Below are 15,951 nucleotides of genomic sequence, written 5' to 3'. Positions count from 1 at the left end.
ATTTTACAATTTTCCATATAATAATTTCTACTCAAGGACAGAGTTTATCATGTAGTAAAATGTGGGCACAAGCAATAAGTATATTATATAACTGAGAATATGATTTTTAAAAATCATAATTTGTCAGCTTAAAAACGTTGCTGGAAGCTATTCGAGAGTGTGTGTAAAGAAGGCTTAGAACAAAAATGAAATAAAAGACCAAAATAGTCAGATAATTGTTTTCGAACGTTTCACAAGGTATTTTTAGCCACAATTGTTTACACTTAGCAAAACGGTCAACCAGCTGAATGTGGAACCAGAAATATAAAAAGGAACTCAGAGATCATTTTTTCAGTCATTGTCAAACTGGTCCATGAAGGGGGAGAAGGCTGGTTTCCACACAGCTCATATCTTTATTCTGAGCAATACTCCTTTTATTTGTGCTTCCTAGTAAGATTTCCTTTGAAGAAAGCGTTTGATAGCTCAAAACATTCGAAGACCACTGATGCTTCTACTTGTTCACTTAGATGTGATGAAAATAAGGTTGAGAGGGGTTGGCTATATATGAATCTAACATTAATCCCCTTACTATATAGCAAGGCATCATCAAGCTTACTGACATTACCCTCTAACACCAGCTCTCTATATGAAATTGACATAGTGGGCATATTATGGAATTGATACTTCGGTCAAAGCATGGTTTTCATTTAAAAAGAAAAGAGGAAAAATAATTATTTACCTAGAAAAATAATTTTTTACTTAGATTTCTTTCTTTGAAACTATTTCCTGTACTAGTCATTCATAAGTGTATCAAAATAACATTTTTATGAAACATCAAAGTAATTACCATTTTACTTTCAAACAAAGTTATTTTCTCTTCAGAACAGATAGAACAAATGGAAACACTATTGTGCTGAAATGCTGAGAAGCTCAAATTAATAGTTATTTAGCAACCAGGTAAAAGCACTTGAAGGTATTTCTGACTAACTGCTTTTAGGCTAAAATCTAACATTGCTCTAGAGGACCTGATTTTTAGTGATTTGTTCACATTATGCAGATGAAGATGAATTATTTCATATGTTCTCACTGTTTAAAAAAATAATAGATGATAATTTGTTTCCATTTTGAGGTATCATCCTTCTTTTCTCTTGTCGGAATAATCTAGTGATACCCAGGTGGATGAGCTACTTAACACCAGCCAACAATCCGGTTTCAGTGAAGGTGGAGCCAGAATTTATTTGATATGCTGGTTTTTAAAGGAATATACAGACAATTTTATGCTCATTAAATCAGCAAAATTAAACAATTTCTTATAATCCACAAATACTGGCTCAGTTGGCAATGAAACTCAAATATTCATACTCTGCTTATTACCCTTCTGGAAAGAATTTTGGTAATATATGCCAATAGCCACAAAAATTCTGAAACTCACTCTTGAGAATTTATTCCAAGGAAATAATTTGAAAGGAGAAAAGGAAAAAGAAACTTGGCTATTAAGTTATTCGTTACATTATAAGAGAAAAGTTTAAGTGAACTAAATCTTCTATAAGGATACGGCTAAATAAATGATCATAAAGTAATTTGAAGCAATTATTATGTAGCCATTATAATTGTAAAGGGCAGAAAATGGGAGAAAATATCTTTTCCAGTAATACAAAATGCTGTCCCTATTGCGGATGTGATGGAGCAGAGATAGGAATTCATTTGGTGACTTTTCAGGAGAGATGATGGGATAGAGCTTAACAATAACCGAGCTGAAGTCTACAGAACAGTGATTTTTTTTTTCTGGTAATAAACTATTCCCTTTAATTAAATTCATCTCTGATTCTTTTTGAACACATTATGCTACATAGTAGGCCTGACAAACACTCTTCACTGGACTCAGGAAGAAATAAGTTCTCTTCAACTAGGTGAGTAGTTGATTCTCAAATGAACAGAACAGACTCAAGACCGTTTCCACTAATGGGACTCTACGCACAGAAAATGTTCATGGGCCATCCCGACTGAGGTATCCACCTTACAGGTGGGCTTCCGGATTTGGCCCCATTCAGAATAAAGAATCTAACCCGTCACAGCACGAAAGTTCTTCCATGTTGAAGTGGCTACTTTTACAACAGCTAAGCCTTCCCTCATAGAAGCCAACAGTTCCTAGGCTAAGTCAACACCATTACCTCCTCCACAGGTTGCTGAGCAAGGAAAGAAATCTGTCTCCCTCCATCGGTGGATGATAGGCTGATAAAAGATGAACTGGACTGTGCTGTCAGCGGGCCCTGAGTTGCGGATCTGCAGGAGACAAGAGACAATAGCAAAGAGAGCAACTAGTATGACAGAGGGGTGCTTTCTTGATTCTTTGCAACTCTGGACAAGAATGTATAGTAGCACGGATGGTTCCAGGCTGCACTGGGAGAGAAGTGGCCATAGCAATATCACCCATCTTACCAATCAACCATTCGCCATCACCACCATTGCTTTCTCAGTTCTTTTGCCATGAGCAACGGATAGCAATGTCTCAACTTGTGATTCTAGTAGGGTCTTTTCCCAGGACACTTATTCCCTTTAGCTCATTTATTTCCAACTTTTCTGGTATAACAGGAAAAATTATGGGTATTTTTAATTTTTATGTATGTATATGTGTATGTATATATGTGGATTTATAATGTAGGTTCAGAAAGAGAAAATTTGTTCTGAGAAAATGATAAATGCCATATACTGCAAGAAATGAAAGATACTATCCTTGGTTAACAAAAAAAATTAGGGGCACCTGGATGGCTCAGTTAGTTAAGCATCCAACTTCAGCTCAGGTCATGATCTCATGGTTTGTGAGTTCGAGCCCCACACCGGGCTCCCTGCTGTAAGCACAGGGCCTGCTTCAGATCCTCTGTCCCTCCCTCTCTCTCTCTCTCTCTCTCATTCTCAAAAATAAATAAACATTAAAACAATTTTTAAAAAAGAGACGAAAAAAATTAAAGAATTAAATGGCTCTGCCCACCCAGAGACATACATGGTGTTTCCTGGCAATTTAGTGACTCATACGTTTTCATGTGCAGAATTGCCAATTGGAAGCTTGCTAAAATGCTAATTCCTCAGCTCTTGTCCAGAGATCCCGGCAACGCAAACACTGATAGTCCAAGTACCAAACTTTAAAAAACACCAACTTCCATTATAAAAGCATTTACTTTGAATACAACATGTGCTTATGGAAATGACAACTCCTTTGTTTTTCAAAGGGGGGAAGTGAAGCAATAATCCTTTAATAGTTCTTAAAAGTATAAGGTTGAGAAAACATACTTAAACTGAAGGAGCAATGCCTTGATTTCATGAAGACATAATAACATGTCATATAACACTGAGACAGTGGGCAAGGCTTGGACTATTTGTTATACTAAAGGAAGTTCCATGGACAACAAAGAGGGGCACCTCTTAACTTCAAGACAGTAGAGGAGCACATCAGCACATCATGTGGTCTAAGTCTTTGTTAGTGTTTTCAAGCTTTCTGCGGTCCTAGCTGCCCTTTACTGAGGATAAACTGATGGATTTAGCCTTCAGATTTAAAAAAAAGACCATCTATTTTTCCACTACTGAGTTTAACGACTGGATTAAACATCTAGGAACACTGAAGAAACAGGGAGTAGGTGTTAAACCCCAGACCAGTTTTTGGACTTTGGAAGGAAAGAATATTGGAAATGTTCTTCAAATGATCTGCAAGAGCTGGAAAGGAGAAAGAAGAAAGTGAGAAAACTAAAGAATATTTCATTTTATGCTGGAATTCCGACCCATGGAACATCGAGGTCTTTCCTACGTAGAATAAGCAGTGATACAATCCCCGACTTTAAAGCAAAAACAGCTGAAGCAATACAGTGTCTTTCTTAAAAGGGGAGCATAGTTTACAGATTAATATTTTTCAATCCTATGTGTCAGATACAGGATACCTAATTGCTTGCTCGGGGATGTAGTATTAATCATATCCTTTGGAAAGTTTTTTTTTTTTTTTGGTTGTTTTTTTATGTTTGTTTTGTTTTGTTTTTGTTTTAAGCTCACAAAAGCCTATAGCTCTCTTGGGATGTGTGGTTTCCATGCTGGGAAGGTATTAGAAGAGGACTCTCATTTGAACACCAGCTCGGTGAAAAAATAGAAAGACCAGAAGATTTATTTAGGCTTAGAGAAATGGATTGTTTTGCAGAGGTCCCTTTTGGGATGCTTGAAATTAAACTAAGTCCTAGGAAAGTGGAGGAAAAAACAAATACGTGGAGGATATAACATCAAAATCCTTGGAGAAACCGTGTTCTAGAATATCCGTACAGTGTCTGGGCTTAGTTTTGATCTGGTTAAAGAGGCAAAAAGATGGAATTCGTCAAATTTTCAGCCTACTAGAAGTTATCAGTAAAACTACCTTATGTCCTGAGAGTAAGGAATGAATGTGAAGAAGTTTTGGTGTTAAGAGGGAGCCTTAGTAAAGACTATGTTGAAGTAAAGAAAACAAGAAGATTACAAAGAATATTGTTCCTAATGAGCCCAATGAAACCGATGTAAAATGAGCATGAATGCTGAGACTTATGCCTAAATTTGAAAAGAGATTGGAAGTGAACAGGGATGCTGTTATTTCAAACAGATAAAACCAATCATAATATATCCAGACCTCTGACCACATAATCTTGTTTGACTCCTTCCACACTGATAATTCCTGGTTCTCTCTTCTCTACAGGTACCTTCTTCTTTTATTTTTTTTTTTTAATTTTTTTTTCAACGTTTATTTATTTTTGGGACAGAGAGAGACAGAGCATGAACGGGGGAGGGGCAGAGAGAGAGGGAGACACAGAATCGGAAACAGGCTCCAGGCTCCGAGCCATCAGCCCAGAGCCTGACGCGGGGCTCGAACTCACGGACCGCGAGATCGTGACCTGGCTGAAGTCGGACGCTTAACCGACTGTGCCACCCAGGCGCCCCAGTACCTTCTTCTTTTAATAACAGCCAACAATTGGGGTGCCTGGGTGGCTCAGTTGGTTAAGTGTCCGACTTTGGCTCAGGTCATCTTGCATTTCATGAGTTCCAGCGCCATGTTGATATTCAGCACAGAGCCTGGAGCCCACTTCCAGTTCTGCTTCCCTCTCTGTCCCTCTCTGCCCCTCCCCTGCCCCTGCTCACACCCTGTCTCTCTCTCTCTCTCAAAAGTAAACATTAAATAATTTTTTAAAAATAAAGCCAACAACTACCACAGCAACCAGCACTTGTTACATTCCTACCGTATGCAAGGTACATTTTATTTGTATTAAATCTAAATTTAGAACTACCCTGTATTATCTTCGACCTTTACATTATAATGAGAGAGATGAGTTTCAGAGAGATTAAGTGACTTACTCAAGGCTACACAGCTAAGGAATAGCAGAGCTGAAATTTGAATTCAAGTGTGCCTTGGCTTGAAAGCTGCCATTCTTTTCAGGGCACAAAGTAATTTTGTTAGTTAATGTTAGTGTTGTAAAGATATAGGTATTTATTTTTAGTGGCGTCCTTGAACTGCTCTCCTCACTATCTTCTTAATTTTTCGTTTTAAAGTAGGAAAAGTATGTTTAAAATAAAAAGAAGAGGCTAACCTGATGTCTAACTTTGATGGACTAATTGCTTCTTATAGAGATGAGCTGCCATGTTCCTTTTTTCTGGTTTTATTAATTCTGGGCGTCTGGGACCTTTGTTATCATTAGCTCTGGAGCTTTACAAACCATACAGCCTCAGACATCAGGTTCTTGTTCTCAAGAGTATGTTGAAAGCTTCAGTTTGACACATTAGGATTTTGTTTTAGGGAGCTAAACACATCTGGCATATGTAATTTTGGCTCCTTAAGTTAATAAGGAAAAAGAATGTTCTGAACCAAGCTTTTCTTCTTATAATTACAATGATTCAGGGTTTCTAATTTAAGGACTTCTCATACTGAAAGGAAAGAAGATAAAAACTGGTCACTTTCCATAGCAACTAACTGCACTGTCATGATAAAGTCACAAGGCAGGACCAGTGTGTGTGTGGGTAACGGATGAACATAGATCCCTGTAAAATCAAAGGAATCAAGGAGACATTTCAAACACATGAAAGACATCAAGTACACAAAGGATCTCTCAGTTGATGTACTCTGAAATGCCATATCTTTTTCTTCTCTCTTGGTTAAAGGGTAATTTGTGAGCCTTTGCTGTTCCCCTCCTATGTTCTTTTCTCTCACTGGTGTTGTAGAAATTTTTGCCTGAGACAAGCCAGCAAGAGGCTGGTAGTCAGAAGTCTCCCTATCCTCCTTGGCTGCTGAATTATGAACAGATTTATGCTCAAGATTGTTCAGAAAGACATATTAAGGCATTATTTCTGCCTAATACTCTAACTAATGCAAATGGAAATCACAACTTTTCTACCACTTTTGTGGCTTAGGTACTCATCACTTTTCTCTATGACAGTCTTCTGAAATTTCTCCAATGGGTACAAACTGAGCAGGTCCAGCCATACCTTAGCAGTGCTCACAAGTAGAGCTAAGTTGGAAGTTCTAGTGAAGGATGTGCCATGACTGCAAAAGACCCTTTTCTGTCTGAGAAAGCCATTTTCTTTCACTGGGGCTGCAGTTTCAGAAGGATGCACATAGCATGATCAGGAAGAAATACAAAGGCCTAAACAAAGGCAGTGGCAGCAAGGATGGAGAAGAAAGAATAATCTTGGGATGGTATGAAGGTAGAACTGACAAAGTTTGATGGCTAGCTAGGGGCGTATCGGAGAAGGGGAAACCAGTGAATCAAAGGTTTCTGATGTGGCTGGGTAAAGAGCATATTATTCTACAAGATAAGAAATAAAGAAGATTAGGTAGGTTTCTTCTAAAGATTAGATTAGGGCTAGACAAGTCCAGGTTTGGCTATGTTGTGCTGGTTGTGTCTATGGGATATCCAAGTGGTGATGTGCAGAAGGCAGCTAGATATATGGTGTGTGTCAGCAAAGCTGTGAACTACTGGCATGAGAATAATATTATTCACATATTATTATTGTTATTCACTTATTGTTATTATTATTATTATTATCAGACATTATTGAATCCAATTCTATATTTTTAGTATGTGTTTTAAGTCTTGCAAGGCCACCAGGGAAATTAACATAAATGGTGTATTCAACAGCACTCTAAGGGTTTCAAAAAATAAGGACATCTTTCAATACTGTACTGTATTTGCATATTTAAATAGAATGATTTAACTATCAGCATCATTTCCATTGTGAACCATATCTGCTGGTTTGTAGCTTCTTGTTCACATGAATGTACCTGGCATCTGGACTGGGTTAAAAAGAGCTACCATGCAGATGGAGAAGGAGAAGAGTGCTCTGGAACCCTTCTTCCATCCAACCTGACTATCACATTTTCCTATATGCATTCTTACTTCCAGCTGCCACAGGGTCATCAAGCCTTAGCTTAAATCAAATGTCCTCTGGCTCCAGGTCCCATGATGAAAAATTTATGGAGTCCTGGACACATTACAAGTTTTACAGCTTTACAGCTGAAATCCTTCAGGTCCTTCTGACCTACTGAAAGAAAAAATATGTTTTATTTTATTGTGCTTCCCAAACATTCTTCTAGTGTGTACATTTCTCCTACAGAATGTATATGTTGCTTCCAGCAATGTGTTTTATATTACCTTGAAGAGTAGGGAAGCTCTGATAGAAAGAAACAACTTAGTCTTTTTGCCAATACAAGAGAAACCAGAACTTGTAATTGGAAGTATGACCAAGTCTATGGATCATTAGTTTGTCTTTCTCTTTGACTGAGAACACTTTATGAGTTGGCAACTACATCCTAATTTGTTTTAAAAACACTTTATATCCTCCAACTAATGATGTGTTGGTCTTTGGGTCTTTTTATTAAATAATATACATATACACACACCTAAGAACTTTCTTAGGGCTTTAAAAATATATGTTCTTGAAAGGTCCAGGAAATATATGTTCTTGAAAAGGTGATGTTGAATTAAACATTTCCTGGGTAATAGGATTTCCAAATCTATGCCCAAACCCAAATTCTCTCTCTCTCTTCAGGAGATTATAAATAACAGTTTGGATGTGCCTTGAAAACCTAAAGGCACTTACCTTGACAATGAAATCTGCTGTGAGTGGTCCAGTCATTCTTAGAATCTCTTTGTCTGGAAATTTCTGGAAGTCCACACTAGAATTGTCCACAAGAAAGGTGCCTGTCGAGCTGAGACTGCTTTCACCTTTAGCCCCCTGCAGGGTTTTGGTTTCCAGATCTACATAATCAAACACATTTAAAGGAAAGAAAGATGTTCCCAGGGCTACCATAAGCAAGCATATTTCATAAAACAGCCTACAGCTATGAAGGGAGAAGTATCCCCCTTGATACAGCTGACACAGTTGACATTGTGATATAAACAAAATTTATGGGCACCTCTAGATCACAGAGTTTATGTTGCAAATGAAATCATTTTAAAACTCATTGGCCAGGCATTCAAGGCTCCCGATCAAAAGATAATTGACTCCCTGGATGACCTCATTTGGGTGCTCCAATTCATCACAATCCTATTCCTTTCATTAAACCATCTCCCATACATATCTTACTGATTTCGGTCTCTATGGCTCTCTGTCTAGAATTTGCTTTCTGATCTGTGAGATCAAGGGTACTCTCCGAGTTCTCCTCAGCACCCATGTGACTTTATATTCACACATTACCTTGTGTTTATTTGTACTATCTGGTTTCTTACCACATGTGTGCTGTTGTGCAGAAGAAACTATAGTAATGAGGATGAGGAAGTCCCATTCTTTTTAGTTCTCTCTCTTTAAAATCCTGTTTGGTACCTAATACGGTATTATGTACATATATGATATTTTGTAAGTGTTTAAGAGAGAAAGAGGAACTTCTTGATTCCTGGAGCATTCCAATCTGAATTTGGCCAATGATAAAGCCTATGAAGCATCTTTGATTATAGGAAATCAGAGCAAGCTGAGGATTATGGTAATTATGCTGCATATTTCAGAGCATATTAAATTCTCATGTGGCTGAGAAATGATTTGGAATAACTTCCCACTGTATGAAGACAGATAGACTAATTCAGTGTTTCTAAAACTTGCATAAGAACCCTTAGTTTTGGCAGTGTTTCTTTGGCAGAAGGATAAAATGTCAGGTGAGGCTCTGGGTGGCCTACCCCACATTCAATCAGAATGACTCCCCTCTTCCGTGTTTTGCAGATTGGGGTTCTGGGACCTCTTTAGGGTCTCTGGAGGTACTAATGTACCTGTACTAAATTATTCTAAGTGTTGTCTGCTTCAAGCTGGAATACCAACAGGTGAAGAATGTTGGATGTTCAATGTCCAGTGAAATGCCCACAACCCTTGGATGAAATCTGTGTAGCCCTTCAATTGGAGTAGGTCAGGCTCCATCCCCTTGCCCTAGAGAGAGGTCCTCACAGAGAGCATAGGGCACATCAAGGGAGAACTGGAGGGGAAACCACAGCTGTTGTAATCAGAGGAAAGCCAACAGCATGGGATCTCCTTCTAGCCTTCATTCCTCAAGCTGCCTTACATGTATGTGCACTAATTTGTAGAAATATCTTCAAGACACAAACCAACTTAGTTTTGGGAAAATCCTGGGGGTCTAAGCCTGATATGAGCATCTGATTTAATTTTATCACCAGGCCTCCCAGCTGTACTTCCCAAGGTACTTCTGATTAAAGGTAAGCTGGGGTTGGACCAGACTGCTTAGTCTTGTTCTGGTTTGCCCCTAAATATTTAAGGTTGGTCCCATACTCGACCAGCTTCTGGGAATTAAGTGCAAAGGGTTACAAGAGAAACATGGGGACCTTTATTTACATATTTATATTATATTATATTATATTATATTATATTATATTATGTTATATTTCAAACAAATACCAAATACCAGATACCAAAAAACCCCAAAAAGTTAAGGTACATATATGCTGTCAACATTATGTCTGTTGGGGGAAAAAAAAGCAAATTCCATTTTTCTTTCCATCATTTGTAAGTATCATCTGCAGCTCTACCTATTGAATTTTTGGGACAATTAAACCAAACAAAGATAATTCTTTAGCTTCTTAGTGATCACATAATTAGGAAAACTGGGAGACTAATACATTTATAAAAAGGAATTTCATCTTAAATGGATTGCTTTAGGTTCTTTCTTCCACATTGAGAAGTCAGTCCCAAACTTGGTGATGATCTCCGCCTGGATGTTTTATTCTGAGCAGGCCTGTCACTGCTCAGAAAAATACTATTTTTGAGTGGGGCTGTTACATGAGCAGTTACCTCTGTCCAATCCTCCAGGGGAAAAGCAAATCATTTGAGTGGTGATAGTGTACACACATATATCATCCCTGACATGTGAATACTATATTTTGGGGGGTTGTTCAGGGTTAGAAAAGAACTTGGATCCATATAAGGTGACTTATCAGTTTCTTTTGGCTTTGCCTGAACTGTACCTTACTTATTCCTTTCCTTCACATGACCCCTCAAATCCTGCCTCTCCCATGAAATGTATTTGTTTTTATTTTTAGAAAGACTATAGTAGACTATCTGAACTTTCACAGGCTCCAATTTATCTTCCTCTTGTTTGTCTTTCTGGAATGATTTCATTTATAATCCAATTGCCAAAAGATAATGTCTGCTACCTAAATTGGTTTCATAGGCATGTGTGTGGGAGGGGAGAAAGAAGAGAAGATGATAGATGGTTCTTAAGGAATCCAGGAATAGTCACAGTGGAGATCAGAAATGCTCAAGGGACCAGCTGAAGTGAAGTCTTTCAGTGTAGCTGAATTTTGTACAAAATACAATATAACTTTCATACCCCCTCGCTGGTTTATAGCCTATAATTTTCTGCTAGTAATTTATGGGTCTACATCTAAATAATACTAAATGCTAATAACAAAAAAAGAAAAGATATGGCTGTGTACTACTGCCTTGCCATGACTGAAGATCAGTTCTTTCTAAATTCTGGTGGAACCATGCTACCACTTGATCTTTAGGGGTTTGATTACCCTTCAGTCCTGAATCCCAATAGCTATCTTTAATATATAAAGGCTTTGCATTTTCTTTAGTACATGGGATGTTTAGTTACACCACAATGGTTTTCTTTAAATGCCCCAGGGTTAAAGTTGTTTGATGCTTCTATATTTGCCTGAATTGATAAAGTAATGGAACATGAGAATAGGAAGAAAGAAAGAAAGAAAGAAAGAAAGAAAGAAAGAAAGAAAGAAAGAAAGAAAGAAAGAAAGAAAGAAAGAAAGAAGGAAGGAAAGAAAAGGAAAGAAGGAAAGAAAAGGAAAGAAGGAAAGAACGAACGAACATAGGAGAGGGAGGGGAGGCTGGAAGGAGGAGGAAAAAAGCAAGGCAAGAAAAAGATGGAGACTGATCGGAGGGGAAGAAGAGAATGAGAAATAATATGCACAAAAACATAAACATGTGCTTAACTCATGAACAACCTACTGGGAGCATCTATTTTGTGTTTTTTACAATGACTGTGGTTAGCGATAATTACCCTGAGGTTTTTGCTATCTCATCAGGCAGCCAAAAGATAAACAGAAGCACTCAGAATATCATACTATGATAGAGTAGAAAGATTTGCACTTCTGTATTTTAATCTCTTCTGGGAACAAAAAATAATAATGACTAAAATTCCCAATACTCAAAGGAAAGCAACTGAGTTTACTTACACAAGTGATCAGGTCCTTTTAAGACAAGGCGAATATGTCTACTTCCATAGGGAATAGCGACCACAGTATCATCCACTAGAGAGAAACAAAGCAGTATCTTTAAACCACATAATTTGATACAAAATTATTGATCGGCTCCTATATAAAGGCACTGACTTATGTACTCCTCTAAATGACAATTTTTAAGTGCCTGAAATATGAACACTAATATTTGGGAACCAAAATTTCCATTTTCCTCAAAATAAAATATGCCAGTGAAGTTGTTCACTAGATAACTTACTGTTGATATGGCCACCATATGTGGATATGGATATATATATTTTTTTTTTGATAGATTGAGAAATGAATTTGTAAGTTTTCATTTCTGATTTTAAAACTGGTTTTACACTGCCAAATTTCTCCAGATTACAAAATGAAAATAAATTGTAATGTCCAAAGAAGGACTTTATTATATCAAAACCTGGATTTCTTTCTAGCAAAGCAATGATCTTGGATTAGTAGGACACATGAGAATAGGAGAAAACAAATTTGTTTGCATTTGTTAAATACCTCGAAGGGCAGAAATCATGCCTTCTGGTTCTTTCATATCCTTCACCCTACCTACATCTATATATACCATATATAGTGTCTCAGAAATGGCTATGAACCTTTCCCCCCACATACTCTCTCTGCTTGAAACTTAAAAAAGAATTTTTTTTGGCTGAATCACAGATAACTTAGAAATGGGTTACTTTCACCCTACTTGCAAACTGAGCCTCAATTCATTGGAAGCAGTCCCCAAATCTACATTTTTGAAAAAAAAATTAAAGGTATATTACATGCACTGCAAACACACCACCGACATTCTTGTGACATTTGTGACAACAATACCTCACATTTTCATGCCACTGAAGAGTTTCACTTACACCTAAATTATACTATTTACCCCTTCACCCAAAACTTGTAACATAGGCAAAGGGGATGCTACCATCCCCATTTTATGATGAAGAAATGAAGCCTCTGAGAAGTTTAATGAGTAGCCAATGGTCAAAAAATAGGAGAGCATTCCAGAAGACAAGGGGGAAAGTAAGTATTTTTAAATTCACCAGCATATTCGCAAGCTCTGTGGGATTCTCTGTTTCACATATATTTTTCTAATATTAAATATTAGTATGCTCTTTGGAAAAATTTAGTTTCAATAAGAGTAATCCTAAAAGGTACCCATTTTTCTGAAACTTAACATCATCCTGTCTTTAAGAGAATTTGATTTCAATAAACGAACCTCAAAAGTTCTCTAACTTCTCTGATCCTTAGTTTCCTCATTTGTAAAACAGGGAAAATGACACTTCCTGCATAATATTGTTGTGAAAAGATACAGAGATTGATATCGATATATAGCATGGAACACAGGAGGCATTTTATAAATATTACTTTCCTCCTTCTATTCCAAATATCCTTAAGGACAGAAACTGAGAGACTGTTTATTTTTACTATGTTTTCAAACCCTCCGAGGGCCCAGCACATAGCCAGTTGAATGAGAACGAAGAATCATATGCTCTCAATTCTTTTCCTAAGGAGGTTACATTTATCAAGTCCTCTACAATATTGAACATTCTACTCACACTACAGCCTTCTAGCTGTTTTTAATGTCATACATTGTTGAAGAAAAGGCTGAATTTCAGATAGCCAAGAGTTTGTGGCATATAAGAAGAAAAAAAAAAAAAACATGTAAGGGGAATATAGAAAAGGAACAAAAAATATTCGGTCTGGGCCCATAGAGCGTTAAATGCCTTGCATAAAGACATGGATTTTTAAGTTTACCAAAGAAACTCCAAGCAGTTAAAACAATGGGATTTCTGGAAATAGAAAGGCTTTGTTTATCCACAGGTCATATAAAGTGCAAGCAAAAGGGAAGCTTTCTGTTCGTCCCTGCAATGCTCAGCGGCAGTCTTCTGACCCACACACTACTCAGGCAGCCTCCCTCTTGTTCTGTTGAGAAGGGACTCACATTCCACATGCTGGGGCATTCACCCCAGCTTCTGGCTGATACGCTAACTTTTGCATGCTCCCCAAAGAAGAAGGGGAGAAACCCAGAGGGTTGTTGGGGGAAGAGGCTACGATGGAGACTGCGCTTGCCTAGTCAAAGCGAAACAGGGAGCAACTCAAGCTGGTACAAACTTGAAGAGTCAGCAGCACATGATACAAGAGGTATGAAGAGTCATAGTCTATTCCTGTATGGTTCTGTAAGAACTCATGGGCACCTAGCAGCTCATCAGGCAAGCAGCAAGTTCATTATTTATTCCACAAATATTGTTTTAGTGTCTCCTGGTGTCAGGCCCCATGTCAGGCACCAGAGATTCAGTGACAAAAAAGGCAGGCAAAGCAGCAGCCGCACAAAATGGTCCAAGAAGAAGGGACCTAAGACAAAATCTGGAAAAACACTACACGCTATACCCCGTTCATGGAAATTCACAAAGCACGTTGATTTCTTAGAAGCCCTGAACCAGAGAACCTCATTTCATTCTATTTAATCCAGTGTATCCCCAAAGGGTTTACCCAGAGAAATTGTTTATATATATTATCTATTAACACTGGTTGATACATCTCAAAATATGATTTAAGAAATGGTGATCTTAATTTGACAAAAGACAGGAAAAAAATGAATTGCATATTCTGCATGTTGATAAAAAGCCACTCTTTGAGTTGTATATGTATTAGTAATGGTCTTGTTTAAGGATAAATTCTCAATTATTAGGGTTGGGGGAGCTCTTCTATTTGGCAGCTATTACAGTAGTGAGTACAGAGTGGTGTTTAAGATATTTGAGAATGTGTGGGCAGTCTGGCTTCATCACCTGCCTCCTTAGTGTTTAATTCATTAGGTTTGGCTGGTGAGGCAGGTGTTCCATCCTCTCTCACTGTGATTCACATTCATCGGGGTGCCCTTTTCAAAAAAGGCACACTGCTCTATGATCAAGTGCATCTGTCCTAATCTATTCTGGCTTTGTTGACAAAACCATGATGCTAATCTTCAGGACACATTTCTAGGTTATTATTAGCAATTCTAGAAGACCTGCTTCAGAGATCAGAGGACCTCTTTCTCAATTAAATTGATAAGCTTTCCCTGGAAATCATAAATGCTGTCATTTCACAATATGGATTGCAAATGCTCTTTCTCAAGAAAATTGTTCTCAAAGATTGTACCTAAAATATTTCCTCAAAAATCATAGCTATATGTGTATTCCACATCTTTCTTTATTTTTTATTTTTTATTATTTTTTTAATATGACATTTATTGTCAAATTGGTTTTCATACAACACCCAGTGCTCATCCCAACAGGTGCCCTCCTCAATATCCATCACCCACCCTCCCCTCCCTCTCACCCCCCATCAACCCTGTTTGTTCTCAGCTTTTAAGAGTCTCTTATGTTTTGGCTCCCTCCCTCTCTAACCTTTCTTTTTTTTCTTCCCCTCCCCCATGGTCTTCTGTTAAGTTTCTCAGGATCCACATAGGAATGAAAACATATGGTATCTGTCTTTCTCTGTATGACTTAAATCACTTAGCATAACACTCTCCAGTTCCATCCACATTGCTACAAAAGGCCATATTTCATTCTTTCTCATTGCCACGTAGTATTCCATTGTGTATATAAACCACAATTTCTTTATCCATTCATCAGTTGATGGACATTTAGGCTCTTTCCATAATTTGGCTATTGTTGAAAGTGCTGCTATAAACATTGGGGTACAAGTGCCCCTATGCATCAGCCCTCCTGTATCCCTTGGGTAAATTCTTAGCAGTGCTATTGCTGGGTCATAGGGTAGATCTATTTTTAATTTTTTGAGGAACCTCCATACTGTTTTCCAGAGCAGCTGCACCAGTTTGCATTCCCACCAAAAGTGCAAGAAGTTTCCCATTTCTCCACATCCTCGCCAGCATCTATAGTCTCCTGATTTGTTCATTTTGGCTACTCTGACTGGCGTGAGGTGGTATCTGAGTGTGGTTTTGATTTGTATTTCCCTGATGAAGAGCAACGTTGAGCATCTTTTCATGTGCCTGTTGGCCATCTGGATGTCTTCTTTAGAGTAGTGTCTATTCAGGTTTTCTGCCCATTTCTTCACTGGATTATTTGTTTTTCGGGTGTGGAGTTTGGTGAGTTCTTTATGGATTTTGGATACTAACTCTTTGTCCAATATGTCATTTGCAAATATCTTTTCCCATTCCGTTGGTTGCCTTTTAGTTTTGTTGATTGTTTCCTTTGCAGTGCAGAAGCTTTTTCCCTTCATGAGGTCCCAATAGTTCATTTTT

General features: G+C 37.8%; 1 protein-coding gene across 10 annotated transcripts in view; it reads right to left on the bottom strand.

Annotated features, from left to right (window-relative positions):
- The window catches only part of ADAMTSL1 (ADAMTS like 1), an 884,660-nt gene that overhangs the window by 225,145 nt on the left and 643,564 nt on the right, over positions 1-15,951 (bottom strand). For 8 of the 10 annotated variants that reach the window (XM_045467757.1, XM_045467758.1, XM_045467756.1 and 5 more), the window contains 3 exons: positions 11,667-11,741; positions 8,074-8,231; positions 2,151-2,262 (listed from right to left, as the gene is read on the bottom strand). In XM_045467757.1, coding sequence (XP_045323713.1) covers positions 2,151-2,262; positions 8,074-8,231; positions 11,667-11,741 — 345 coding nt within the window. The remainder of the gene's footprint in view (positions 1-2,150; positions 2,263-8,073; positions 8,232-11,666; positions 11,742-15,951) is intronic. The other 2 variants (XM_045467751.1, XM_045467754.1) reach the window with 1 other exon arrangement.

Source organism: Leopardus geoffroyi, chromosome D4, assembly GCF_018350155.1.
Source record: "Leopardus geoffroyi isolate Oge1 chromosome D4, O.geoffroyi_Oge1_pat1.0, whole genome shotgun sequence".
Classification (NCBI taxonomy): Eukaryota; Metazoa; Chordata; class Mammalia; order Carnivora; family Felidae; genus Leopardus; species Leopardus geoffroyi.
This window is presented reverse-complemented; position numbering and strand designations above follow the sequence as displayed.